General features: G+C 54.2%; 1 protein-coding gene and 1 long non-coding RNA gene across 6 annotated transcripts; one reads left to right on the forward strand and one right to left on the reverse strand.

Moving 5' to 3' along the window:
• Positions 1–3,783: 3,783 nt before the first annotated feature.
• LOC137212576 (uncharacterized) lies at positions 3,784–14,000 on the reverse strand. Of its 5 annotated transcripts, none has more exons than XR_010937535.1 (5): positions 13,405–13,992; positions 10,232–10,523; positions 9,038–10,088; positions 8,860–8,938; positions 3,784–5,026 (listed from the first exon to the last, which is right to left on the reverse strand). It is a non-coding gene; the product is annotated as an uncharacterized lncRNA (long non-coding RNA). The 5 variants fall into 5 exon arrangements; XR_010937536.1 differs by having other exon boundaries at positions 3,784–7,372; XR_010937534.1 differs by having other exon boundaries at positions 7,306–10,088; positions 13,405–14,000.
• On the forward strand, positions 10,736–23,036 carry IGFBP4 (insulin like growth factor binding protein 4). The gene is made up of 4 exons (XM_067716072.1): positions 10,736–11,325; positions 18,548–18,705; positions 19,466–19,600; positions 21,832–23,036. The coding sequence occupies exons 1-4, from the start codon at positions 10,977–10,979 to the stop codon at positions 21,964–21,966; spliced, it is 777 nt and encodes a 258-aa protein (XP_067572173.1). The 5' UTR covers positions 10,736–10,976; the 3' UTR covers positions 21,967–23,036.
• Positions 23,037–26,578: the final 3,542 nt, after the last annotated feature.

The raw sequence follows: 26,578 nt of genomic DNA on the forward strand, positions 1-26,578 counted from the left end.
TGCTCCATCCTCCGGGGATTCAGTGGAAAGCTCAGTATCTATTACTGATGTTGGCTGGGCTGCCGTTGGGGACACTGGGACTGTCCTGGAGCATCTGGGCCTGGACTCTCTCCCCAGTGAGGGAGTTGCAGGAAAGAAAACCCAGAAGAGGCAGAAGAGGTCAGCTGCAAGTGTCCCAGGAGAGACTTTTCCTGAGTAAGTCTGCATCCCCATGAGGTGAAAAGGCGAGGAATTCTCCACTGGGGCGAATGAATCCTACTCCTAACTGGAAAGTGGATAAAGTCAGCAGGCCCAGCAATCTCATTCACAAGCCCTCCTCCTCCTCCGGTTCTCTCAGCTATTCTGTTCTTCCCAGATCACTTTTTTTCTTGGCCTTGCCACTCAGCTTGCTGGATCTTAGTTCCCTGACCAGGGATCGAACCTGGGCACCTCTAAGGATGGGGTGAGGTGGGGGTGTGCTTAGGTGTGGTGCTCCTCTATCCACATGCCTCACGTGCGCTCAGCAGAGAGGTGGGACTCGGGTTAGGTCTGCCCTCTGGAAGCAGAGCCAGGGCAGTCCCACGGGGTCTCTGTAGACACCCTCCTACCTCTTTTTCTTGGGGCAACCTGAATACAGAAGGTGTGTGTTGGGGGGTAGTGATGGGGGTACTGGCAGCAGGGAGGAGGGTGTCCACTGATGCCACTCAGAAAGAGGTGGAGTAGATGAAGGAATGAGGGGAACAGCAGGGTATTGCAAAGGACAAATTTTGAGCAAACAAATGAGAGAAGAGAGGATGAAGGGAGCATCTGGAATCATTTATTCTGAGGGGAAAAAAATACTTTCACAGGCTTCACTGACATATGAGAAGTGAGATGTCTAAGATCACACAATTCCCAGACTATTGATGTTCTACTACATACACTGCCTCCTCAAAGCCAATTAATCTCTAACAGTGGATGGTGAGATCTGAAAGGCAGATTTGAGAACATTGCTTCAGGGAGGAAGAGGAAGTAAGAGAGAAAGAGGGGACAGCAGCCATGAAGGAGGGGTCCTCTGTCCTGTCCTCTCAGGGAGATCCAGCTGAGCATAGATGACATTTCCAGATGGACCTGGGGCTCCAGGAGGCCCCTCCAAGCCTATGGGACAAACCTAGGGCATCCATGGAGCCTTCCTCTGCTTTTTGGCCCTGTACTGGGAAGGGGGGTAGAACACAGGATGAGATGAGCTCTTCAGTCCTGGGGAAAGACCCCCAAAGGGAGAGAGACAGGGGGGAGAGAGGGGAGGTAGGGTAGAGGGTCAGTGAACCAACAGTAGATATTCCTGAACATCTATTATGTGCCAGTCTAAGACCACACAGGGATGCGTTGGACACAGTGTCTTACATGTGAGCAGCATTTGTTATGGGAAAGGTTGTAGGGAAGGATGGAGGTGAGGTGCTAAAGAAAAGGAGGGAGGGAGAAAGTAAAGAAACGGGGAAGAGGAGGAGAGAAAAGCCCAGTTGCCGATGTCCAGTAACTCACATTCTACTCACGGCAATAGGACAACTAGAAAAATGATGGCTAAAACTCAAACTCAGCGATAAGTGAGCAGTCCCCAGAAAGAAGTTAAAAAGGGTGTTGAGGGAGTTGCAGGCGGGCTCGGGATAGAGGAGACTGGGTGCCAAGGTGAGTGGACCTGGCTGACTTGTCTAGCCTGGAGGAAACTCTTGCCCAGAGGGTTCCCACCGGTCCCTGACCTCCATGGGACCCCATGTGGGCTTGGCAGCCTTGGACAGCCAGGGCTGCCCTGCGGTTCCTGGGAGCCCACCAGTCCCAGTCCCTAGGTATCCAGGGTGGTCCTGGGAGTCATCATGGCCAGGGTATCCCTGATGTCCTGGGGGTTCTGGAAACCACTGGCAGCCAGGGGGACCAGGAGGCCTGATTCCATCCTATATGTGGAAGGAGAGGCAGGAGGGGTGGAGGTGAACCACAGAAGGGGAGTGTATGTATTTGGGGTGAGGCACGTTTGTAGGGGAAGGCAATGGGGCTAAGCCAGGAGCCCTGATGGGAGTAGGAAGTTATCAGAGGTTTAGAAATTTTGGTCCCAACCCTGACCTTAGAGGAGAGAGGTGCCAGAGATTGAGTTCAATCACCAATGACCAATGATTTAACCAGTCATGCCCATGTAATGAAGCCTCCATAAAACCAAAAGGATGGGATTTGGGGAGCTCCTGCATCAGAGAACACTCAGAGTGCTAAGAGAGTGGCTGGGTAGGAGCTCCACCCACCTTTCCCCATACCTTGCCCTATGTCTGTCTTCCGTCTGGCTGTTCCTGAGTTATATCCTTTTATAATAAACCAGTAATCTAGTAAGTAAAATGTTTCTCTGAGTTTTGTGAGGTGCCCCAGCAAATTAATTGAACCCAAGGCGGGGCGTCATTGGAACTTCTTATATATAACTGGTCAGTCAGAAGCCCAGGTGACAACCTGAGCTTGTGATTGGCATCTGAAGGTGAGGGGGGTGGTATTGTTGGACTGAGCCCTTAACCTGTGGGATCTGATGCCATCTCCAGGTAGACAGTGAGAATTGAGTTAAATTGTAGGACACCAAGCTAGTGTTGTAGAATGTCTTGATGGTGTTGGAAAACCCACACATCAGACTAGGTGTCAGAATTGCAGGGGGCATTAGGGTGGGACCCTGAAAGGCAGGAGTAGGCTGGGGTGTGGTGCTGTGTACCTCTACCTGCATCCATCTGTCCCTCTGGCCGTCTCATCTCTTTGGGCTCCAGACCCTTCCCTCCCTCTCCTAATGCATACTTGCTTGTTTGTTTGCTGGTGCGGGGAGCCTGAGTAGAGGCTGAATGTCAGTGTGATTTGACAAAACGTTGAGCTACTAATTTGTAACCTGTGTTCTGGGATATATGTCCTTTCACTTATGTGGAGAGCCTCATTTGATACTCCTGATAGCCCTATAGAGTGAAGTAGGGACTGGCATCCCCATTTTACAGATGAGGAAACTGAGGACCATCATGGTGAAGAGACAAGCCCACAGTGCACAGTTAATCAGGGCACAGCTGGGATTTGAACCCCTAGCTCTGACTGCAAGAGCTCTCTGACCTATAGCTTGTGCACCCCAACCTAAGGGCAAAGCTCGTCTCCATTACGGGCTGTCTGGTTTTCCCCTGGCTTTGGGACCAGCTTCTGCTGCTCTTTAGATCGTCATGACTGGGTGGTGGTGAGGAACAGACTGCACAGTTATTGAGGATTACTGGCTCCAAATATCAAGTCTCTGGGAACAGTGAGGGCTGAGGGGTGAGAGCGGGAGGAATACAGGCTTTAGGAGAGAAGAGGATGGGGGTTATGTGAAAGAGGGGATGTGGCGGGGGTGCCAGGTGGAGCTCTATCATCCCCCAAAAGGATTTAACTCACGTTTAGTTCCATGAGACCTTAATCCGGTCTTCTGACTACCTGAAGTCCCATCTATAAAATGGGTTTACAGGGTTACCATGGTGATCAATCATCATCATGGCTAATATGTATGTGTGCCGGGCACTGCGCCGACTGCTCTACATAGACAGTCTCTGTAGGTTCTCGCACAGCTCTCTATCAGGCTGGGCTGGTGTTATTCCTCTTTTACAACAGAGAGCGTTTAAGGATAAGAGGGAGGATGTCATTTGGCTGAAGTCACAGGGCTAGGAAATGGCAAATCCAGAATTCAGTGCCGGCGCTTTGGTTTCAGGCGCTTCACCTCACTAACCTGGCTGGTCATGGCCAATAACTAACACTCATTGGACACTTAATAAGGAGCAGGCATCACTGTAAGCATTTTACGCAGATATGTTCATTTAATCACTATAGCCGCCCTATATAACATGATGGGTGATTAATATGAAAGATGAAGGCACCCAGGCATAGAGAGATGTGCTAACTTATTCTAAATCTACTGCCAGAAGTCCAGTCCAGGCAGGATGACTTGAGAGCTAGGGCTCTTTAAAAAAATAAACAAAAAAGTTTTTTCTTAGAAACATTAAAGTGTAACATACAGAAAAGTGCAGAAATAAGAAACGTTTAGCTCAGTGAACATTCACATAGTGAATATGCTATGTAACTAAATAATGAACATTACCTGTACCCCATAAGACCCCTTCCAGTGATTATTCCCACCCTTCTCCCCAAAAGTAACCTGATTTCTAAAACCATAGATTAGCTTTGCCTGCTTTTGAATAAGAGAATCATACAGTATTAATCTGTTTAACGTGTCATTCATCTATGTTGTTGGATGTAGCGATAGTTTATTCGGTTATAGATTTATCTATTCTACTATTGATTCCAATGTTGGGCTGAATAATGCTGCTATGAATACTCTTATACGTGTGTTTTGGAATACACACAAATAAACACACACAGACATTTCTACTGGGTGTATTCTCGGGGTGGGATTGTTGGTTGCTTCCAAGTGGTTGTACAAGTTTATTTTCTTGCCAGCATTGTACGAGAATCCCCTTACTCCACATTCTGGTACTGTCAAATTTAAAATCGTTACCAAGTCTGGTGGAGGATATGTAGTAGTATTCCATTATGTTTTTCCATATGTATGTATTTATTTATTATTTTTTGCGGTACGCAGGCCTCTCACTGTTGTGGCCTCTCCCGTTGCGGAGCACGGGCTCCGGACACGCAGGCTCAGCGGCCATGGCTCACGGGCCCAGCCGCTTCGCGCCATGTGGGATCTTCCCGGACCGGGGCACGAACCCGCGTCCCCTGCATCGGCAGGCGGACTCCCAACCACTGCGCTACCAGGGAAGCCCTCCATATGTATTTATTAAATGAGGTATAACCAGAAGGAAGCACTCTGTACAGCGTCTTGTAACAACCTTACGAGGCTGGTATGGTTGTCATCCCTATTTTGCAGATGAGGGAATGGAGGCCATAGTTACTCCTTTCCCCCTTCCCTTCTTGCAGTCTACTCACTTGTCCTGGGGGGGGGGGGTGTCTTCCTCACTTTTCCCCAGTGGTGTTGGGATGTTGGTTACCAAGTTTGGGAAGCTCCTCTGACCAGGACGTTCTCCTGGGTGGGGAGAAGAGGAAGGCTGGGGTGAAGTGGGCGGGGGTGGGGAGGAAAGAAAGGGTGAGACATCAAGCCTGATGTGAGGGGCCAGAGCTCTTGGCTCTGGACGTGGGGTGACGGGGCCAGAAGGGAGGTCTGGGACTAAGCAGAAGGTGCGACCGGGGCTATCTGTGAACTCCTGGTGCTGGTAGGGAGAGGGTGACGCATGCGGCTGGGGAATAGGGCCCCTGTGTGTGTGAGTGCTGGGATCTCTCTGGAACCCAGGCCCTGTCTCTTGGGTTTTACTGACTCTGAGGACTCCTCTGTGGGGTCTCTAATCCTAGAGCTCTTTTGGGGGCGATTCTGTGGGGTCAGCAGTCCCTTGGTAGAGTTTCTTTGGGATTTTCTAAGGGATAGGTAGCACTCTTTCTCCAGGGCCAAGGGAGTAAGAGGCAGGGTTTGGAGTCTTCCAGGGAGTGTGTGGAAAGGACTTGGGGTCTGCTCTGATTCTGAGCTTCTGAGCTATCAGGCCAAGAGGCACCTGGCAAGCAGACACCTTGCTCTTAACAGGTGTCAGGGGAGGCAGGGAGGATGATTTTCCCACCCTAACATCTGTCTCTCCTGGCCCGGAGTTGCCTCTGTGTCTCTACTTTTGCAAGTGTCTTCTGAATAGATTCGCCCAGGTAGCATCTGCTTTTTCTCCCCCGCCCACTGCCCCCATCTCCACCTTCCCTGAGTCTCGAGCCCGTGGCTTGCTGGCGATGCTCTGGCAGCAGGGGTAGCATGGCACAGGGGGCTAAGTCTGCAGCAGGCAGTAACTGTATCTCGCTTACGTCTTGGCTGGATTACTTACTCGCTGTGTGCCTTTGGGAGAGCCTTATCACGTCTCTGGGTGGTGACAGAGCTCTCAAAGAGCCCAGCATCATTCACTCGGCTCATCTGCTGTGCAGGCTTTGAGCAATGAGACAGAGATTTTGCCAGTGCCAGTAAGCCTGGAAACAGTGCAAACTCTGGAGGGTTGGAAGCCATGCCAACACTGGGCCTAGGACCATGTAAAAGAACTCCAGAGGTTCTAGATTCCTAGACTGCTCCAGCTGGAAAGGACTTCACAATTCAATGAGCTCCCCTCCCCCCATTTTACAGGTGGTAAAACTGAAGCCGAGGAAGGGCAAGTGGCCACAAAGCTCGCAAGCAGCAGAGCAGGATGGACTGGAGATATGAAACTGGATCCCGGCCAGCCCAACGGCAGATGGGCTCTCCTTTCCCCACTCTCTCCCCTGCCTGGGTGTTCACTTCTGGAGCTGCATGACCTGCGGGAAGGACTCAGGCTCTGTCCTCTGGACCAGACCTCCCTCTGTGCTGTGGAGTCTTTGTGGAGATCCTTGCTCTCCTGATCTGGTCTCGCCAAGTGTGGGGCCCAGGTGGGCAAGGAGGCAGCCATACTGAGATGCCATTGCTCAGCCCACACCTGGGGCGACTACGAAGGATGTTGTATCGGGGGCTTGGACATCAGCCAACATGGAGGGAAGCTGAGCTCCCTATTTGGTGTGGGCACAGTGGACAGTGCAGGGCAGCCAGACAGGGGCTGGGAAGCCAAAGTTATGGGGAGGCCTGGGGCCCCGTCCCACATCAATGTCCCCTCTGCTCTGATTAGCCTGCACGCTGCACCGTAGTCTTTTGCTCTCAGCATTTGTTTACAATGCTTCCGACCAGCTGTTTTGGAAGGCAGTAAACCATAAGGGTTAATCACACAGACCCTGGAGCCAGGCTGCCTGGGTTCACATCCCTGATCTTCCACTTACTTGCTGTGTGACCTTGAGTAAGTTACATACCTCTCTGTGCCTCACCTTCCCTATCTTAAAAAGGGGATAATGAGAGTGACTAACTACTTCATGAGGTTGTTGTGAAGGGGACATAGTGAAGCACTCAGAACATGTCCAGTGTGAGGTCCACGCTCATTAAATGTTAATCTTCATCATTATGTACACTTTGCCTACTCCATCCTATGAGATGCTCCCTGGGGCAAGCCCATCAGATCGGGGGTTTCCCTGAGGACAGGACTGTGTCTTTCCCTTGGGAATAGAGCTCTTTTTCTTATTGATTATCTAAGAAGCCCAGCTGGAGCCCAGTAGACATTTGATACTGACCTAACAAGGGAGCTAGTGAGGGTGTGGGGTGGAAGAGGCTGAAGGGAGCGAGGCTTTTCACCCCTCCATTAGGAGCATCTTCCTGGCCCCCCTGGGTGTCCAGGAGGTGAGGGACAGACAGGGATGCTGAGGGGAAGGAAGAGTTTCTTTTACCCGTAGAGCCCTGGGCTGGGGAAGACCACAGAGAAGGAGAACCAGGTTTCTGCCTCTGGGGGGCTCCCTGTCGTCAAATAGACAGCAGTCAGGTGGAGAAAACCAATACGCAGCATCTGCTTCTCATTCCTCGGGTTCCAAAGCCCTTTCTCTTCCATTATCTCACTTTTTCTTGCAATCATCCTGTGGGGCAAGCCCAATTATTCTCTCTCTCTCTCTCTCTTTTAACAGAGGATGAAAATGACCCTTCAAGACATTAAGTGTGTGTCCAAAGTCACAGAACTCTTTTTTTAAAAAATGGAAGTATAGTTAATTTACAAGGTTATGTTAGTTTCTGGTGAACAAAGCTCTTAAGTGGCTGTGCTGCTACTCGAACCCAGGTCCAGGGACTCCAAATCCCATGCCCTTTATATACAGCCTCTCGCAGACACCAGCAGGCCAGAGGAGGAGGAGATACTAAACCCAGTCCACCGGGAACTTCTGGTCTGGTGGGGGACACACAGATCCTGCCACCGAGGGATCTCCAGCCACGTGGAGAAGTTAGTTTCCACCAGGGAGGGACAGGAGGGAGTAAACATTTGGTGTCTACTGTTTGCTGGGTACTGCACGGGTCACTCTTTCTTTCTCTCTCTTCCCTCCCCACCCGTTTTTCTTTCTTACCATTTTCCAGGTAAGGACAGGAATAAAGACGCAGACGTAGAGAATGGACTTGAGGACACAGGGAGGGGGAAGGGTAAGCTGGGACGAAGTGAGACAGTGACATGGACTTACATATACTACCAAATGTAAGATAGATGGCTAGTGGGAAGCAGCCGTGTAGCACGGGGAGATCAACTCTGTGCTTTGTGACCACCTAGAGAGGTGGGATAGGGAGGGTGGGAGGGAGATGCCACAGGGAGGAGATATGGGGATATATGTATATGCATAGCTGATTCACTTTGTTATAAAGCAGAAACTAACACACCATTGTAAAGCAATTATACTCCAATAAAGATGTTAAAAAAAAAAAAAGAAAACAAAAGTGAAGCTCAGTGAAGCTCAGAGAGTAACTTGTTTCAGGTTCCCCGGTGACCTTGGTGGCAACACTGGGATAGAATCCAGGTTAGCCTGATGCTACCTGTGTTTGTTCCTCTAGCATGGAAGACCATTGGCTCAAGGGGCACCTCCTCCATGAAGTCTTTCCACGCCCTGGAGGTCGAACTGACCATTTGTGCCTCTGGCCCTCTGCCCCCTATAAACACCCCCAGGGCACCTGCACTTATTTTACTCACATGTCTGTCTCCCCTCACTAGGCAGTAAGCTCCCTGAGGGCGGACAGTGGCCTCAGCTGTGTCTGGATCCCCTGGATGTGGCACAAAGCCTGCACACAACAGGCGCTCAGTAAAGGTGGGTGGCATGAATGGTGGGGGGCCTCCTCGTGTTCATTTTCCTGCCTCGCAGGAATTATCCTAGATGGCGATGGGGGTGAGCCCGAGGATGGACTGGGGGGGCTGCTGGGGTAGGAGTGTGGGCATCTGTCTCACCTGGAAACCTGTCCAGATTTCCTACACTCACCTGCATTCATGCTTCATCGCCAGTTCTGCCCTCCTTCCTCCATGTCCCAGTACCTTTATGCCTCCCAGGTCTGCGGTCTCTAGAAGACAAGTCTGGCATTGGGATCAGAACTATTCTTCCTGGTCCCATTTTATTCTCACAAGAGCTTCAAAAGCTAGGCTAGGTGGAGATGACTTACCTCCATTGCAGTTAGGGACATTCGAGCTCCAAGGGGTGGTGTCCAAGTTCACACAATAATTTTGTGGCAGAACTGGGTCCATTGATGGTGAAGGACGGGGAGGGGCCTGGGGGCAGTTTTCTGAATCAGGGACAGGCCAGGGTTCCCCCAGAGACTTGAGGATCCTGGTTCTCTTTACCCTTCTCCAAGGCAGATGGGGCAGAAGAGACCCCAGTAGCCCATGAGACGGCGCGGAGAGAATCCCAGAATCTTGTCCTCGGCCATAACTCCCCAGCCCTCCTGCAGTCTTTATGGTTGCCAGTAGGTGCCGTCAGTTTGCAGCTTTTGGTTCTGCCCCTGCAGGTCCAGCTTCTAGCTCCTCTTCCTCCTCTCACCTGGACAGTCTGTACTTGCAGAAAGTAGGAGAAGGCCCAATCCCTGGGAGATTGAAAAAACCCCTGCCCTGGGAGAGGAAGCAGGAAGAGGGTCTCTGATCTGCACTTCAGCTTGGCTGCCCTGCAGCTCTCTAGGCCAAGCCAAACAAATCCACAGCAGGTCACCAGGTATGCCTGGACGGGCGCCGTTACCCTGAAATCAGCTCCAGGATAGCAGAAAGTTTTGTGGGGGAGGATGGGTAAACCCCGGGGGCACCTGGGAGACCACCTAGGAGAGGAGTCCCTTCTCCACATGCTACTCTAGAACCCCTCCTAATCCCAGCAAGACTGAGGCAAAGGGTAGGGGATACAGGCACCAACAGGATCTCACAGAGGGCCTAGCACCCCTGACACTAGCCCAGATAGCTCTGCTGGGTGCATTAGAAAAAGGCACCCCTTTCTCAAAACGCTTGAGTGCCATCTGCTGGAAAGCAGTCACAACAGCTATACAAGTCTACGATGACTACCGGAGAAATGGTGCCCCCTGGAGTTGTGCAATGCGCAATGTGCACTTGAGAGTGGCAACCTCCTCAGCTGATATCCCTCTGGGAGTGGGTCTGGGCAGTAAAGCAAACATCCAGGAAGGCGCAAGCGTCTTGGCACCTCCCTCTCCCGGTGCGAGTTCTGTTGATGCCATTCTGTGTAAGGCAGAGGGGACAGGGGCCCAAATGAACCCTGGGGAGATTGGGGGCAGGGGCAGGTTGGAAGGGGCAAGTGGGGAGAGAGCCTATCAACCTCTTAGGGCCATTAGGCCCTTCTGGGCCCCATTTCCCCTCCTCACCAGACTTGGTCTCCAGCGGCTGAGACTGGAAGCACTGGAGTGGGGTGGGAAGGACTCTGGCCAGGGAGACTGAATCCCCGGAGCTGGGAGTCCGGGCTAGGAGGTCGCCGCGCTCTCAGTGCGGGGGGACTGCGGGGCCATCTCAGTGGGGTCCGGGGAGAATCCTCCCAGGTCGGGGGAGGGGGCCACGGAGCCGCCCCTTCGCTTTCGCTCGCCCTTCGCTGCCCTCCCGGGCTCCGGTTCAGAAGCGCTCTCGGCGCCTGCCGTGGCTTCCAAACTGCGCCGCCTTCTCCTGCGGCAGAAAAGGACTTTCAGATGTAGTAGCGGCGGCGGCGGCGGCAGCAGCGACGACTTAGGACAGCGCCCCCTCCCCCTAACCGCCGCCTCTCCTTCTCCCTCTCCCTGGGCCCCCCTCCCCTCCCCCCTGCCCCCTCCCCCCTTCCCCCCCCCCCCGGGAAGGCGCTGGGGGTGTGGCCAGGGGCCGGTATAAAGTCCGGGGGAGCCGGTCCCGGGCAGCAGCTCAGACCCCTGCCCCCCTACAGCCAGCCGCCTGGGCCGGGCCGAGGATGCGCCGCAGCGCCAGGCTCGCTCTCCTCCGGCCCGCTTGCTAACTTCCTCGGCTTCGTCCTTGTCCGCCAGCGGAGCCGCCCCGTGTCCCCGCGCCCTCCGGGTCGGGTCCTCCAGGCGCGCCGGGAGCTGCCTCTGTGTCCCCCGCTGTCCGCCCGTGCCCCGTCCTCGCCCGGTCATGCTGCCCCTGTGCCTCGTGGCCGCGCTGCTGCTGGCCGCCGGGCCCGGGCCGAGCCTGGGCGACGAAGCCATCCACTGCCCGCCCTGCTCCGAGGAGAAGCTGGCGCGCTGCCGCCCCCCCGTGGGCTGCGAGGAGCTGGTGCGAGAGCCGGGCTGCGGCTGTTGCGCCACTTGCGCCCTGGGCAAGGGGATGCCCTGCGGGGTGTACACCCCCCGCTGCGGCTCCGGCCTGCGCTGCTACCCGCCCCGGGGCGTGGAGAAGCCCCTGCACACGCTGGTGCACGGGCAAGGCGTGTGTATGGAACTGGCAGAGATCGAGGCTATCCAGGAAAGCCTGCAGCCCTCTGGTAAGGTGCCCCAGCCCTTGCACGCCCTCCCTGGGGTCCTCCCCTCCCAGAAGCCCCTTCCCCATTCGGGTTGGCCTGAAAGGCTCTTGAAAATCCCCTGTGAGCTGAGCAGAAGGCAGGTATGTGGCAGGGCCCGACTGGCACGGGACAGGGTCAGCCAAGGAAACTGCTGTCAAGTCCCTAGCAGCCTGTTGCCACCATCAAAGAGGACTCTGTCCCATCCCTCCATCTCAGGGGTGTCTATTTGGGAAGAGAGGTCTCAGTGGTAGTCCTGGCTGCTGGGGCAAGAGTGGAAAATGAAGTGACCTGGCCCAGCCCACAGCCTGCAAGTGAGCAGTCTAGGGCCATATACCTGGAGGATGGGGTTGGTGGCAGTGGAGGCGTTCTGTTCCTGATCCAGGGACCTCCCCTCACCCTGGACACAAGTGGAGGCCCCAGGGGTCTGCGAAGCCAGGGCTCGGGCTTTTGACATTGAGGTGGGGTGGAGTGGGACATGTAAATTAGAGTGGCTTTGGTGGTGAGGGGCATCAGAGTGGCCCTTCCTCAAAGCCCCAGGCCGGCTCACCTAGCTTTTTGAGAGGCATTGGGAAGACAGGGGTCTCTCTGCCAGGCCTGGGCACCTCCTCCTGCCCTGGTACACAGGCACCCTGCTCCTTTCTCCTGGCAGGTGCCATTTGAGGTGGCGGAAGAGAAGCAAGTCTTGGCTCCCAGCCCAGAGCTGCAGAAACCTAACGGGACAGGCAGTAGAGAGCGGAGGGATGGGCGGTGGGGAGAGAGAGAGAGAAAGGGAGAGAGAGGTTTAGAAGGTCTTTGACCCTAAACTCATTCTTACACTTTCTCTGTTTCTATTTCTCAGTGAGACTTTCAGTTTCTCCCTTATAGTCTTTCTGTCTCTCTCCTTCTTTCTCTTATTCTTTTGTTCTTTCCTGCTGCGTCTCTCAACCTCTAGTTTCACTAACAACATTCTCAGATTCTCCTTTCCTCAATATCTCCTGCCCGTTATGTTTCTTTCTCTTTATTCTATTCCTTTTCCTGTTTTTGTTGCCCTGCTTTGCTCACTTTCATCTCAGTCTCTTTCCGTTGCTCATTCTCTTGACTCTGTCACCGTTTCTCTTTCTGTCTTTGTTCCTGTCTTTCTCTGTTGCTTTCAGAATCTCTGTCTGCCTTTCTCTACCTCTGCCTCTGTTTCTTGTTCCCTCTCCGACTCTGTTTTGCTCTCCCTGGGCCTCTGTCTGTTTCTGTCTCTTTTCCTGGTGCTTGAAGCTTCCATTGTTGCAGTCCGGATGCTGGGACTCCGGCCCCAAGCTTCCTGCCCTGGGTCCCAGACCGCTCCACTTCCTCAATCCTCTGCAGCTTGTTAGCCAGAGGAGAGCAGGATGCAGGGAAAACAGGAAGGAGGTGGACCCCAGGGGTCTGGGCCTCGGGCCTCTCTGCCCTTCCTGCCCCTGGGCAGCGAGAGATAGGTCAGCAGAAAACATTCTAGGAGAAATGCCAGCCTGACACCCAGCACATCTGGGAAGCGGGGGTGGGGGGTTTCTGGGGGTGTAAGTCACTGATCCTGGGGCAGAGATGCCAGTGCTAGTGGGAGAAGAGGGGTACTGGTACAGGACCAGACTGGGAGTGAGGGCTGAGCCCTTGGGCTCCCCGGGTATAACGGGTTCCATTTGCTTCGTACCTCCACCCTCCACCGGCCAGCGGGTATCTGGCACCAGATTAGGATGGCTGGTGAGCTCCTTCTCTCTCACCAACTTGAACGTGGGACAGAAGAGCCCTCAGTGGGTCTTGGGAACCCCGTCTTCCCTGGCTGGGTAGGAACACCCCGTCCTGAAGTGGAAGAAACTGTTCCCCTAGGAGCTGGGGAGGCATGGTGTGAACAGTTTGTGAGTGTCCTGTGAACATCGTGTACACCAGCCTCGAAAGGCAGCTTTAGGCCCCTTTTGGATTACAGGGCCCAAGGTCTCCTTGCCTTGGTCTCCACCCTTGCAGTGCAGGCAGATATCGGGAGAGGGGAAGGGGAGGTCTGGGGGGCCCTGGGGAAACTAGGTACCTACTCAGCAAGCTGTGTCCATGCCCTCTTACCTCCCAGTCTTCTCAGAAGTACCCCTGCCACGGCCCGGGCCACACTGCACTGCATGAAAGGCGCCTCCTAGAGTTGTGCAGTAGCCCTGCAGGGTGTCTGGTGAGACCAGGCGTCCAGGGCTCGGCCCCTCTCCCTGCTATCCTCCTGGGCCTTCCACTGTCGATAGGCTACTGTCCCTCCTGCGTCCCAAAGCTTGGGCCTTCTTTTTTTTTTTTTTTGCTGTATGCGGGCCTCTCACCGCCGCAGCCTCTCCCATTGCGGAGCACAGGCTCCGGACGCGCAGGCTCAGCGGCCATGGCTCACAGGCCCAGCCGCTCTGCGGCATGTGGGATCCTCCCGGACCGGGGCACGAACCCGTGTCCCCTGCATCGGCAGGCGGACTCTCAAGCACTGCGCCACCAGGGAAGCCCAAGGGCCTTCTTGCCTGGGGAATAGTTGGGCAGAGAGGTCAATCACGCTCTTCTTCCTGCCTTTTCCTCTTGGGGCTGGGCTTCAGCAGGAGACTGGGGAGAGCAGTCACTCAGCGTGCCCCCTCCCTCGGCCTGCTATGGTCCAGAGGCCCACTCTTTGCTCCTGGGGCAGGTCTCCCCCATCCCTCTCCCAGCTAACCCCCTCCCCCGTGCCCTCTGCCGTGACCCCCTGTCCCAGCTTTCCAAGCCAGAAAAGGTTGTGGATTAACACAGCTCAGGCCGCCAGAGGTGGGGGCGGGGTGGGACTCGTGTGTCAGAAGTCCACAATCCTGATTCAGTGTACTGACCCTCGACTTGTGGAATCTGGGGGAGTGGACAGTGGGAAGATTAGCGTTTGGACTGGGGAGATCCTAAACTGTGCTCTGGGTCCCTCTGGGACAGGGTTAGGGAACATGCAGGCTGGGTTAATTTTTAGTCAACACAGCAAATATTGTCCCCCCTACTTCAGTACTGGGAATCCAGTCATGTCATGGGAACAGGGCCTTCCCAGAAATTCTGTGCCTTGGGGGAGGGGGGAAGGGGGAGCATGGCTGCTTAACATTTTTTCTTTAGTTTTGGCATAGCCAGAATTATTGGTGCCTTGGGTATCAGGAGTCTTTCCATTTAAAGACATAGGAGCTGCAGAGATAAGTTCTTCTCCTTTCCTCTAGCCAGACTGCTTCTTTTCCTCATCTAGAAAAAGGGGGGACAGTGGGACCTATCTTGCAGGGCTGGGGCATCTGGCATGGAGGAAGAGTTCAATACTGGAGCAGTGATGAGGGTGGTGATGAAGAGGAAGCCGAATGGATTGAAGTTGAAGCTTAACTTCTCTGATGCTGGGGCTTTGGGGGACAGTAGGGCAAGTGAGCAAAGCTGGGGGGACATGCAGAGGAGTGGAGCGGGTAGGGTGGAAGGGCCAGCTGTCCTTCTCTGACTCCTTAGTCTGAGGCCAGCAGCATGGCACAAGGGTGAGGGGGACACCCCTTGAGCCAGACCTCAAAGGAAAGCCTGGTGCCCAGCATGGGTGGTCTTGGCTTCTCCAGCCAGAGTGCAGGGGAAGGAGGAAAAGGCCTTTGTTGTAGGGCGGGTGGGTGACCCTCCAGATCGTGTCTGGTTGGCTGGGCCCACCTACCTCACAGCCTCACCCTGGGCGTCTTGAGGGGAGTGGGGGCTGGAGTTGAAGGGAAATCATGAGGATGAAATCAGGCAGCAAGGAAGAGGAAATCTTCTAGCTTTGACCATGAACTTTGCAGCCATTGGTGGCAAAGCTGTGAAACCTCTTCTTTCTCTGGGTCCCTGCCCTTCCTCTGTGGCTGGAGCAAAGACCAAGGTCTCCCCTGTGGCTGGATGTCGTTGGCCTAGCTCCAGCGGGGCAAGAGGAGGTGACCTGGCCTACCTTGGAAGCCCCGCCTCCCAAACAAGCCTTTCAGATGTCGGGAGGTCCGACCTTTGGTGGGGGGCGGGCAGGTTTGACTCGGCTCCCGCGCAGAGGGGAACCCACCAGGATTGCGATTTTTCCAGAGGGTGCCACCTGGGTGCGCAGCACGAGAAGGATGGACCCCCTGCATGAGCAGGGAAGTAGCAAGAATTTCGCCAGTTTTAGAGATGGGGAGGTGAACGTTCTTTTTAGAGACTCAGGGCTATGACCCTCACCCTCCCAAGCCTAGTGCCTAGGGTGGATCAGTCTGCCAGTTAAACAAGACTGGGCAAAAAGAAGTTACAGATTAAGTGGAAAGTCAACAGCCGGGGTGCAGTCACTGTGCTGTGGCCAGGGCAGGGTCAGGGCGCCTGGGTGCATGTGGGTGTGCACGCGTGGACCAGTGTGTGTCTGGACACATGATTGTTTGTGTATGTTTGTGATCCTTGAGTCCCAGCCTGTCTGTGTCTGAGTTGGCAGATAGGGACATGGTCCGCGTACCCCCGCCCCTGAGAGAGGCAGTACGGAGCCACTCTCCCTGCCGGCCGTGTTCTACTCTAAGCTGAGACACAAGCCGCAGCTAAGTGTGCTGGGTGGTGGGGAAACCAAGGTGGGGGAGGCCGGGCAGGCTGCCTGCTGCTATGCCCCATGTGACGGGAGCCCTGCTGATACAAGAACGTGAGCTATGTTTCCAAGCTCGCCCTATGCCCTGCGCGTCCCCGGGGTTCAGCGAGTGGACCCAGTTGTCTTCCTTCATGGCACGTCCTAAATTAAGGGATGATCATTCCAAATATCCTTTAATAATCCCCCACGTAGCACAGGGAGATCAGCTCGGTGCTTTGTGTCCACCTAGAGGGGTGGGATAGGGAGGGTGAGAGGGAGAGGCAAGAGGGAGGAGATATGGGGATATATGTATACGTATAGCTGATTCACTTTGTTATAGAGCAGAAACTAACACACCATTGTAAAGCAATTATACTCGAATAAAGATGTAAAAAAAAAAAAATCCCTCCCCCGAGTGTTTTTGTGAACTTGACTCATAGAAACACAATGTTGGAAAGTAGTCGAATTTCTACGGCATATCTCTCCGGATCCTTGAGACCTCTGCCACCCTGACGTGCCACACCTCCAGGGCAGAACTCTATCTCCTGAGGCAGCCCCGTGCATTAGAAAACTCTTCCTAGGGAACCTAAGAACATCTGGCCACTTACCAAGAGGGACAAGTGTCACTGTGCACAGCCGTGCTTTCCTTTATGGTCATGAAAGGAATGCAAACTCGAAGGAAGAACAACAAAACCTTTCCGGTTGAAGGGGGCCCTCAAGGTAGTGTCGTGGGTTGTGTCAAATGAGCCCCTGGGATCCTTAGAGCCTTTCCAGGTAGAATGGTGGCCCCTTTGTTCTAAGCTCGCTCCGCTTCTGTGGTTCCAAGACAAATCTCTTAATTCTTTTAGGTCTTCTATTTGCTTTCTCTCCAATCCCCAGCTCCAGCCTACACACCTGCAGTGCTGTGACCCCATCCACTAGTCTTGTGGCTTTGGGCAAGGCGGACGCAGTGATGGCGGGGGGTGGTCACTGGCCAGCCTGGGCCTTCTTAGCCAGAAGCTTCCTTGGGAAGGTCTTCAGGGAAGAGCTTGGATCTCAGGTCTTCTCTCTGGTTCCTGCCTGGGGGCTTGGGGTCTATCTTCCTGTGGCCCCCTTTGCACAATCCTGGTCTTCTGAAATTGATCTGCCCCTTCTTTTGCTGCCCACACCAGCTGGGAAATCTTGCTGTCGTGGCTTCTCCTTGGTTGACCTCCGGGAACTTGATCTTTTGGGACAGAAGTCCCCTCCAGACTGTCCTTCTTGGGATGTTAAATGGGCAGAAGGAGGGATTATATCTCTCTGCTTCATTTATTCCTTCCCTCCGTTGCTTTTCTCTAAGCCAGCCCTGCATCAGTGACAAAACCTCTTCCCATCCTCGGTGACTGAATTTTAGACATAACCTTTGGTGTGGAATCTTGACAAAGACTTTCTGGGGGTCTAGATTCCTCCTGGCCTGGTTTCCCTTTATCCACGTGCTTCCCCCTGGACCCCCAGAACTAGGAGAATAAAAAGAGAACTAACCCCCCAACTAACTTTGGCTCGGCAGAAAAATACCATTTAACCCAGAGGCAGCTCTGGGACCGCTGCCATCATGGAGGAACCTGCTAACTCCTCAGGAAAAAAAACCCTGATGCAAACCAGATGTAACCTTCTGTCCTGCTGCCAACATCTGGAATGCTGGCAGGGGCTCTGCACTCAGGCCGGCAGCAAGTTGCCAAACCCGAGCATTTCAGAGGTGGCTCTGATCTGCAGAGGGATCTTGCGATCTCTTTGTCCAGCTCAGCCCTGTGTTCTGGTTTTGGCCGCCTGGATGGAGGAGCAGCGGTTACAATTCTGGGACTTCTGGATGGGGTCTTTCTGGAGTTCGGATAGAGCCTTTAGGAGAGCCCAGGGAAAGCGCGGTGGTTCAGCCTCACCACCCCCATCTCCGCGTCCCCGGTGCCCTGGCTCTGGGCAACAGATGTGCACTTTGGATGGGGTCTGAAATGTAAGGACGGGAGACTTTGGGGTGGGGGTGGGGGCTGAAGGGATGTGTGAGGGTGTTCTCTTGGTCCTGGAGCCACACAGCGTCTCAGACACACGCACACACACACACACACACTCTCACATGCAGGCATACACACCCACTCCCACTTCTCCTGTGCAGCCAATGGAGAGAGTTTTTGGGCCAGATTTCTCATCACTCATGGAAACTTTGATTCTGGCCATTTGGAAGAGGGTCAGCAGAGCCGACAGCCCTGGGGATCCCCTGGCTGGCTCAGCGAGATGCTGAAAAGAGTAGGAAAGGAGAGAGGAAGAAAGAGCAGACCGGGAGGGGGATGGTAGGAAGAACTGAATGCAAGGGGGATGAGATTCGGTGTGGGGCCCCCTGCCTGCCTGAGACCTCCCTGCAGGGCCCAGGGGACCCTCCTGCTGTCTGGGCAGCTGCAGCTGGTGACTCATCTGAGGGCTGGACTGGGTGGAGTGAGGGACAAATCAAGGACTTCAAGAGGAATATTCTCCTGAGGAGATCCTGGGGAGTGGGGAAGAAACCGGGGTGCTGCTTTCATTTCTTCGCGCCCCCCAGAGCCCCTGCTCTTCCCCAGCGCCAGGCTGGAGAATCCCTAAGAAGGAGAAAGCAGGTGGGAGGCTGGGTTGCTGTGCTGCCTTGTCCTTTCCCATCGCTGACCTTTCCCCATGTTGGCCTGATTGCAGACAAGGACGAGGGTGATCACCCCAATAACAGCTTCAGCCCCTGCAGCGCCCATGACCGCAGGTGCCTGCAGAAGCACTTCGCCAAAATTCGAGACCGGAGCACCAGTGGGGGCAAGATGAAGGTCATCGGGGTCCCTCGGGAGGAAGCCCGGCCTGTGGTGAGGATCTCTGACCAAATGCTCACGTGCGTAGGCACACACACCACCACCATCACCAGATCTGGACAATGTCCATTCAGCAAACATCCTTTAGATGTCTGCTGTGTGCGAGATGTACCTAGTATGCGTCATCAGGACCCAGGAAGTCCTCACTTCTCTTCTTGAAATTCCTTTCCTGCCCACCAGTTCTAGACACTGGGATAGCTGAAGTTATCGTTAAACACTGAGACGCTTCCGTACTGGTTGGTGAACAGCAGTGGCCCCAAGCCTCCTGATGTTTCTGGCCCTTCCCAGGGAGTCCCCCCCCAGAGCTTCTCAGGAGCTAAAGGGTTCATGCTGGCCGTAGCAGGGAGCCTTGGGACCCTGCTCCAGGGTCTGGCTAATGTCCTTTCTGACGGGTGTTTCTGATGGATCTATGCCTGGGTCTTACAAGTTGTTAATTATATGATTTCATCCGTCACTCCTGTTTAGAAATCATCCCCTTCCTGTCCTTCACCATAGATTTCCTTTCCCCACAAGGTCCCTTCACATCATAGCCCTCCTTTTTAGAAGCCCTTTGGCTCAAGGCCCTCTCTTCAATGTCCCTCTGTTCTGCCCGCCAGTGTCCCCTGAGCCCGAGCTCCTTTTACCTCGTTGGGCCCTGCTCAGCTTCCAGGCCTTAACCCTCCTTTCAGAGCCCGCAGTCCTGATTTGACCCCCAGCCCCGGTCCTCCTGCCTCTCTCCCTTCTGCTGAGCAGTTTCATCCTCCCCCTCCTCCAGCCCCAGGGCTCCTGCCAGAGTGAGCTGCACCGGGCCCTGGAGCGGCTGGCCGCCTCGCAGAGCCGCACCCACGAGGACCTCTACATCATCCCCATTCCCAACTGCGACCGCAACGGCAACTTCCACCCCAAGCAGGTGGGTCTCCATCTCGGCCGACTTGGCCCGGCCTCAGCTCCAGGACGTCCAGGATGGAGGTCTCAGGAAGGGGGGAGCTCCTCAACCCAAACCTAACCCCTTGGACCCTCCCCAAACCCTCCCCCAGCCTCAGGACCTCAGCTCATTTTGCAGACGAGGAGACTGAGGCCCAGGGAGGGGTAGAGGCCGGCCCAGAGTCATGGAGCGAGTTAAAGGTAGACCAGTTACCCTGCCTCCCCGTCCAGGCTTATTTCTATGACCTCTGTAGTCACCATCTGTGATGCAGTCCTGGCACTCCTGCCAACCTCTGCCTCCAACCCTCTCTCACTCTCCTTCCTCCATTCCTGTGAGTTCTCCTTTGTCCCTGGATGTCTGAGGTTTCCACGTGTGGCCTGTGGGATCTTAGTTCCCTGGCCAGGGATCGAGCCCAGGCCCTCGCAGTGAAAGCGTGAAGTCCTAACCACCGGACTGCCAGGGAACTCCTCATGGCTGCGGTTTCATCTGGGAATGGAGGGGTTAGGTCTTGAAGAGTTGAGGAGGAAACTCAGCCTGCCCCTTCCCCCAGGCTGAGCCGCCAAACCACCTGGGGTTCAGCCAGGCTGGAGGTGAAGCCAGACCTAACGGCTGGAGACGGGAACTTTGGGTGCAGCAGAGGAAGGACAAGGCAGGAGACAAGACAGGAATGCAGAAACCTCTGTACCTCCTTACGCCCTTGGAACATGGGCTCTTCTGACAAGCCCCCAGGACGCTGGGATGGTCAACGAGGTTGGCCTGCTCCAGCCCCATCTCTGGCCTGTCTCAGTCGGGCTCACTCGGAAGGGTGGCATATCTGGGCAGGACACTGGGTGGCGTGCCTCGTGCTGGGTGTGGCCTGGATCTCCTCCAGCCCTTGTGGGTGTAGGCACACACGTCCTCCCACTCCGTGCTTTACAGACGAATCCACAAGGTGGACCACCACTCAGCCAGAAGGGGCCTAGCTAGGAGGAGAAAGGCTGCCCCCGAGTCCGCACACCCCAGGATGGCATGAGGAGGTTATGAAGAGGTGTGCAATGGAGGAGGACCACAAAGGTCTCCCTGCCAAACCAACGCCAAACCTCCCTCCAGCCTTTATCCCAATACCAATTTTATCCTTGTCCCAATTTTTCTTTTTCCTTTTTTTTGACCACGCCGTGTGGCTTGTGGGATCTCAGTTCCCCAACCTGGGCCCTCTGGCAGTGAAAGCAGAGTCCTAATCACTGGACCGCCAGGGAATTCCCCCTTGTTCCAATTTTTTAAAACTCCCCCCCCCCCCGTTAAAAAAATCAATAGACTTTATTTTTTAGAGCAGTTTTAAGTTTACAGAAAAACCGAGCAGGAAGTACGGAGTTCCCATCTACTTACCCACCCCCAGCCTCTCCTATTAACATGAGTGTGGTACATTTTTTACAACTGAGGAACTAAGATTGATCATTAGTTATTAACTAAAGTCCATAGTTTACGTTAGGGTTCACTCTTTGTGTTATACACGTTTATGTGTTTCCTTCCCCCCGTTTTTTATCTCACTGAAAATTCTGACACTTGACCCTTTATCTTCAGGCCAATTCTGACCCTTGAGACAACCTTCACTCCAACTCTAACCCCGACTCTGAAATACACCTTTACCCCCTACTTTTCCTCCTCCCCCGTCTAATCCCGACCCAACCTTTAGCCCAACTGCTTTCATTGTTCTGACCTTGACCTCTGTCTCTATCCCAATTCCGTTTCTGACCTGGGCTCTAAGCCTCACCTCACTCAAGTTTGAGTCATAATTCCCAGTTCAACTGCAACTCTCATGCTGATCCTACGCTAACTTCAATGTGGATAATCACAGTCTTAACCGTAATCCTATTCTTAGAGTCCCAACACAATCAGAGCCCAAACTAAAACACAATCAGAGCCCAAATTAAAGACTTCTCCAACCTGAACCCTAGCCTTTCAAATCCAGCTGCACCTTTCAGCTCCACGGATCCAGTCTCCCCTCCAGGTAGAGGCTACAGAACTGCCTCAGGACCCTGGCTTCGGGACCTTCTGCACCAAAACTGTCTGGACCTTTCCTTCTCGGCCAACTTTACTCCAGTGAGCTCAGGGGACCCATGTTCAAGAGAGCCTGTGCCCTCAGGAGTCCATCTTGGAGCCACTGTCTGACTTGGGGGCTGGGCTGGGACCGGGGCCAGCTGCCTGAGATCTGACCTCTCACACCCTTGTCTTGGCAGTGCCACCCGGCCCTGGATGGGCAGCGCGGCAAGTGCTGGTGTGTGGACCGGAAGACGGGAGTGAAGCTTCCGGGGGGCCTGGAGCCGAAGGGGGAGCTGGACTGCCATCAGTTGGCTGACAGCTTCCGCGAGTGAGCCCTGTCAGCAGGCGGGGGGCTCCCTGCTCCCTGCTGCCCCCTCCCCTGGAGGCTGCAGAGCTGACCTGGAGCCTGGGTCTGAGTCCTGGCCCTGCTTCTGGCCCAGAAGTTTCCCTTGGGGTGTGTTTGTGTGTGTGCGTGTGTGCTTATGAGCATGGGTGTGCCCTTGGGGTGAGCCGAAGCCTAGGGGTGTCCTTTGGGCTTAGATAGCCTGAGAGAGCCCTGGTATGTTTCCAAATTGATCCTGGATTCATTCAGCCCTTCCGCCATCTATAAACACTTCTTGACCACATACTACATGTCAGCTGTAGTGTTCAGCCCTGTAGGCTCTTATTTTGACTCCCTCTGATTTAGACATGTGAGGCCACCCTCCTGTAAGGTGAGCACAAGTCAGTAGGAGAAGAAAAGTCCCAGTTCCATAATGAGGGGAGGAAAATAGACATGTACCTTGACCGTTGTCCCTCCCGTCAAACTAGTCAGAGGGTGGAGGCCATAGGGAAAGTGTGGGGTAGCAGATGACTCAGTGGTTAGGAGACCGACTGAGACCCAATTCCAAAGCTAAAGCCTGCCAGGCTCCCCTTTACTCCCCCCCAGGTCCCTCCAGGGGGAAGGACCTGCAGGGACAAGCCCACCTTAGCTTTGTTGCTTGGCAACTGAGACCCTGCTTTGGGGGAGGGAAGAGGTCAGCGGAAGGCCTGCAGGACAGAGGGCTGGGGAGGTGGGGCCCATCTCTGAGCAGTCAGGGGAGGAGGAAAGAATGCACATCTGGACTGCATGTGCCTGATGGAGAAAGGAAACCACATGCTGGGAGGTGAGGGCCTTACCTGGGGTCCTGCTTCCTCCCCCATTTGTGGTCACAGCCAGGAAGTCACCAGGATGACTCCATCCTTCAGTGGCTCACTGTCTGTGGCTCTGCCTCCCTCCCCACACCTCCTTCCCTGGACCTTCCTCCCCGATATTTCCCTACCCACTGGGCATTTTCTGGCTTGACTGGATGGAAAGAGACTTAGGAACCTACCAGTTGGCCATGATGTCTTGTCTATTTTTTTTTTTTTTTTTTTTTTTTTTTTTTAACAAAACAGAACAAAACCAAAAAAACCGTAGACAATGGTGTTCGGTTGATTTATTTACAATTAAGAGACAGGGATGCACCAGGGCTGGGGAGAACTGTCTTACATGGTAAAAGGACTGCAAAGGGTCAGCCAATTCACCCTCCTCTTCCTTGCAGCTTCTCCCTGGGGAGCCTCTCCGTCCCCAGAGGCTGTGCTGTCTGTGTTCAGACTCCTGGTGGGCCAGTAATGGCTTCTGAAGGGAGGGAGCAAGCTGGCCAGCCCTGCTGGGCCAGAGCCATTTCTGGGATCAGCTGGTGTGTGAAGCGGGGGCATTTCCTAGGGCATCAGGCAGACTGGGTTCGCGTCTGGATTTGATTTATCGATTTAGTGAGGGGAGGTACTGCCCTGAAGCTAGGGAAAGGGGGTAAGCTCTCCAACACATTCCACAGCTCTGACTGCCTAGATTCCTGACTGGGGGTTGGGGCTGAGATTTCATTCTGAGGGGTTGGGAGTGGGGGTATCTTTGATCTTGCTGTCCTGGACTCGCCAGGCTATGGGCTCTCAGTGCCAGCCCCAGAATGTGTGCCCACGTGGTACCACTGGATTCCTGGTCGTCTCCCAATGCTCCTTACCTCCCACCTTTGTGCTGTGTGTGCGTGTGTGTGCGTGTGTGTGTGTGTGTGTTTGATCTCTTGCACTCTCAGGCTTCTCGATTGCACTGGCCCCTGATGCACTGGCACCTGTGCCGTCTGAATCTTGAGCCTGGGGCCGCAATCCTCATCTCTCTAACTCTGCCTCTGTGGCGGCATCCCACAGCCATCTAGTCTTCCTGAGGCACCACAGGCTGCTGCCAGCAGCAGGAGATAAAGAACAAAGTGACGCTCCTTCAGCTGGGGGGCCTGCTCTTCACAGAGCCCCCTCCTTCTGGGGCCGAGGCCAAGGCATGCTGGGAGAGGAGGTTGAGTGTAGGCTGAAGATGAAGTTTTAGGTCCCTAAGCCAAATGTAGGGAGAGTATCTCTTTCCCCAAGGCCTCTCTTTCAATTCCCCTTTGTCTCCAGCCTCCCCTCCTAATGCTTTATTCTTGTATCCTTGGAATGGGTGGTCAGAGGTCCTTTTCTTTTCATGTGCCTCCAAAAACAAACCTGGGTCTGCTTGCGAAGTAGCTGCACGTGTGGCCTGGGATGTGCCTTTGTGATAGGGTGTATTTATAATGTGTGTGTGCACGCATGTGCGTCCATATAGTGAAGTGACACCTGAAATGTGAGTGAGAGTGTGGGCTTTTACAGGGCGTGTGTCCCTCGGCTGGGTGTGTGTAGATGTGACACACATTTGTGTGGTGTGTCTGGGTGGGCTGTATGAATCTGAGTATGAATGGGTGTGATGTGAAGAGAGAGGGAGTGAAATTCACAGTGTATGTATGTACTTCCCTCCTCCACTCATTAGGCGTCCTCAGTGCAGGGCTTGTAGGGAGCTGTCTAGCACAGGAGAACAGAGGATGTGCACTTTGGGAGTGGGAATCCTATATCCCACAGAACGCCCCCCACCCCTGGTGCTCGCCCGCACCATCTGGGAGCCAGGTCCTCGTTGTCAAAAATAAGGAAATAAAAGCAACTCTGGGGACTTCCCTGGCGGTCCAGTGGTTAAGGCTCTGCGCTTCCGTGACAGGGGTTGCGGGTTCGATCCCTGGTCGGGGAACTAAGATGCCACATTTTTATTTTGGCCGTGTGACAGGGCCAAAATAAAAGCAACTCCGTGTCAATGTGGACACCCTCTACCACTGCCAGGCCAGAGGAAGTGAACTGCCCTGGGTAGTGTCACAGTGGGGAGAACCGGGCTCCAGAGAGGAATTGCTGGTCTAGTTTGTACCTAAGCCCTCCCGTGGCCTCAAATACCCTTGAACGGTCACTCTAGTTGCCACAGGGGCATCAGCATCTTGGCAGAGGTGGAAGGGAGGAGGAGGCAAGGACCAAACTCTTGTGTCCTGGTGGGGCCACCATACCTAGAATAACTTTAATTTTTAATTTATTAGATTTTTAAAGTTTTTTATGATGTGGACCATTTTTTAAAGTCTTTATTGAGTTTGTTACAATATTGCTTCTGTTTTATGCTTTGGTTTTTTGGCCCTGAGGCATGTGGGATTCTAGCTCCCCAAGCAGGGATTAAACCCGCACCCCCTGCATTGGAAGGCGAAGTCTTAATCACTGGAGCACCAGGGAAGTCCCCTAGAATAACTTTAAACCAAAGTCCTGAGTGGTCTGTCCTGCCTCCCTAAGAAATGTCATTCCTCCCACTGTGGTTTGGAGCGGGGGGATGGGGGACCCCCTAGCCCATTGGTGCTGACTGGCATCAGGCGTTCATTCGTTTTCCATCTCCCGGCTCCCCAGTGGAGATCAAGACCTGATGTCTGGCTGAGGGGTGGAGGCTGGGTTTTCCATTGTCAAGAAGGCCAGGTGGGAGTAGAGAGAAAAAAATGGAGACTTGGATTGATTCCAGTACTGGATTCAGGTGGGGGAGTCTCTGGAGAGCTGGCCAAGCCTCCTGGCCCCTTCTCCTATCGGGGACCTGAGGTTCCAGACACAGCCATTCCTTCAACCCCTTCCAGGAAAAGGCTGCTTGTTCTAACCCCTCTGCCCTCTGGGCCAGATTCCACCACTAAGTTACTCCAGGAATGTTATGAGGCATGCAGGACTTGGGGCTCCTGCTCAGGGGTCCCCCTTTCTGGGGGGATCTGGCTGTGTGGTAAATGACCCTGAAATATTCCCAGTCAGAGAAACTCCTCCTGCATTCCAGACCCCTATGGCAATGTCACCTCTGACCTCGAAAGAGAAAGTCAAGATGATGCCCTTGGAGGGAGCTGGGAGGCAATGGCAGCTGGGATGCTGGGTTGTCCTAGGGAAGAGGGCAGGAAGGGGGCGCTTTGTGAGTCTGGGGAGAGGGTCAACGAGGAGGAAGCATATTCAAGGGGGAGGAGGGAGTTAACGGGAGCAATGAGTGGAGGAGGGGCAATGGAACGGACCTCGGGGCACGCACATGCGCATGCGCGGGGGAGCAGACACCGTGCCAGCCAGCGTGGTGCCTAGTTAGATCCTAACTGTAGAGTAACCTGTCCCCTCTATGTCTGAGGCCCCAGAGGTTGGGGAGGCTTGGGTTCAGGGAGTAGAAGTGGGGGTGCTGTAGATAATTAGAAACATACCCTAATGAGTGAGCAGGCGCCACCAGGACCACCTCTCCCCTCACTGTCCCCCTCCCTTCCCCAGGTCCCCAACCCCCTTCTCCGTGACCTGGACAACTCCAGCCAGGCAAAGGGAGGGGCTGGTGGAGCCTGGGAGTGGAAACCCGGTGGGATTGGCTTCCTGGACCCTTACACAGTCTCTAAAGTGCAAACAACATATTTTTGCCATGCAGTGGTATTTAATTACACATAAAAACAGAGCCATTAAACTGAAATTAAACCCTTGTTGGAATCACTTAATTCAGGGCATGACAAATTGCTTTCAGTGGAGGCAGCAGTGAAGTCCCCTCAGGGAGAGATGGAGATTAGCGGCTTCCATAGCTGG

This window comes from Pseudorca crassidens, chromosome 19 (assembly GCF_039906515.1).
Source record: "Pseudorca crassidens isolate mPseCra1 chromosome 19, mPseCra1.hap1, whole genome shotgun sequence".
In the NCBI taxonomy this organism is placed as follows: Eukaryota; Metazoa; Chordata; class Mammalia; order Artiodactyla; family Delphinidae; genus Pseudorca; species Pseudorca crassidens.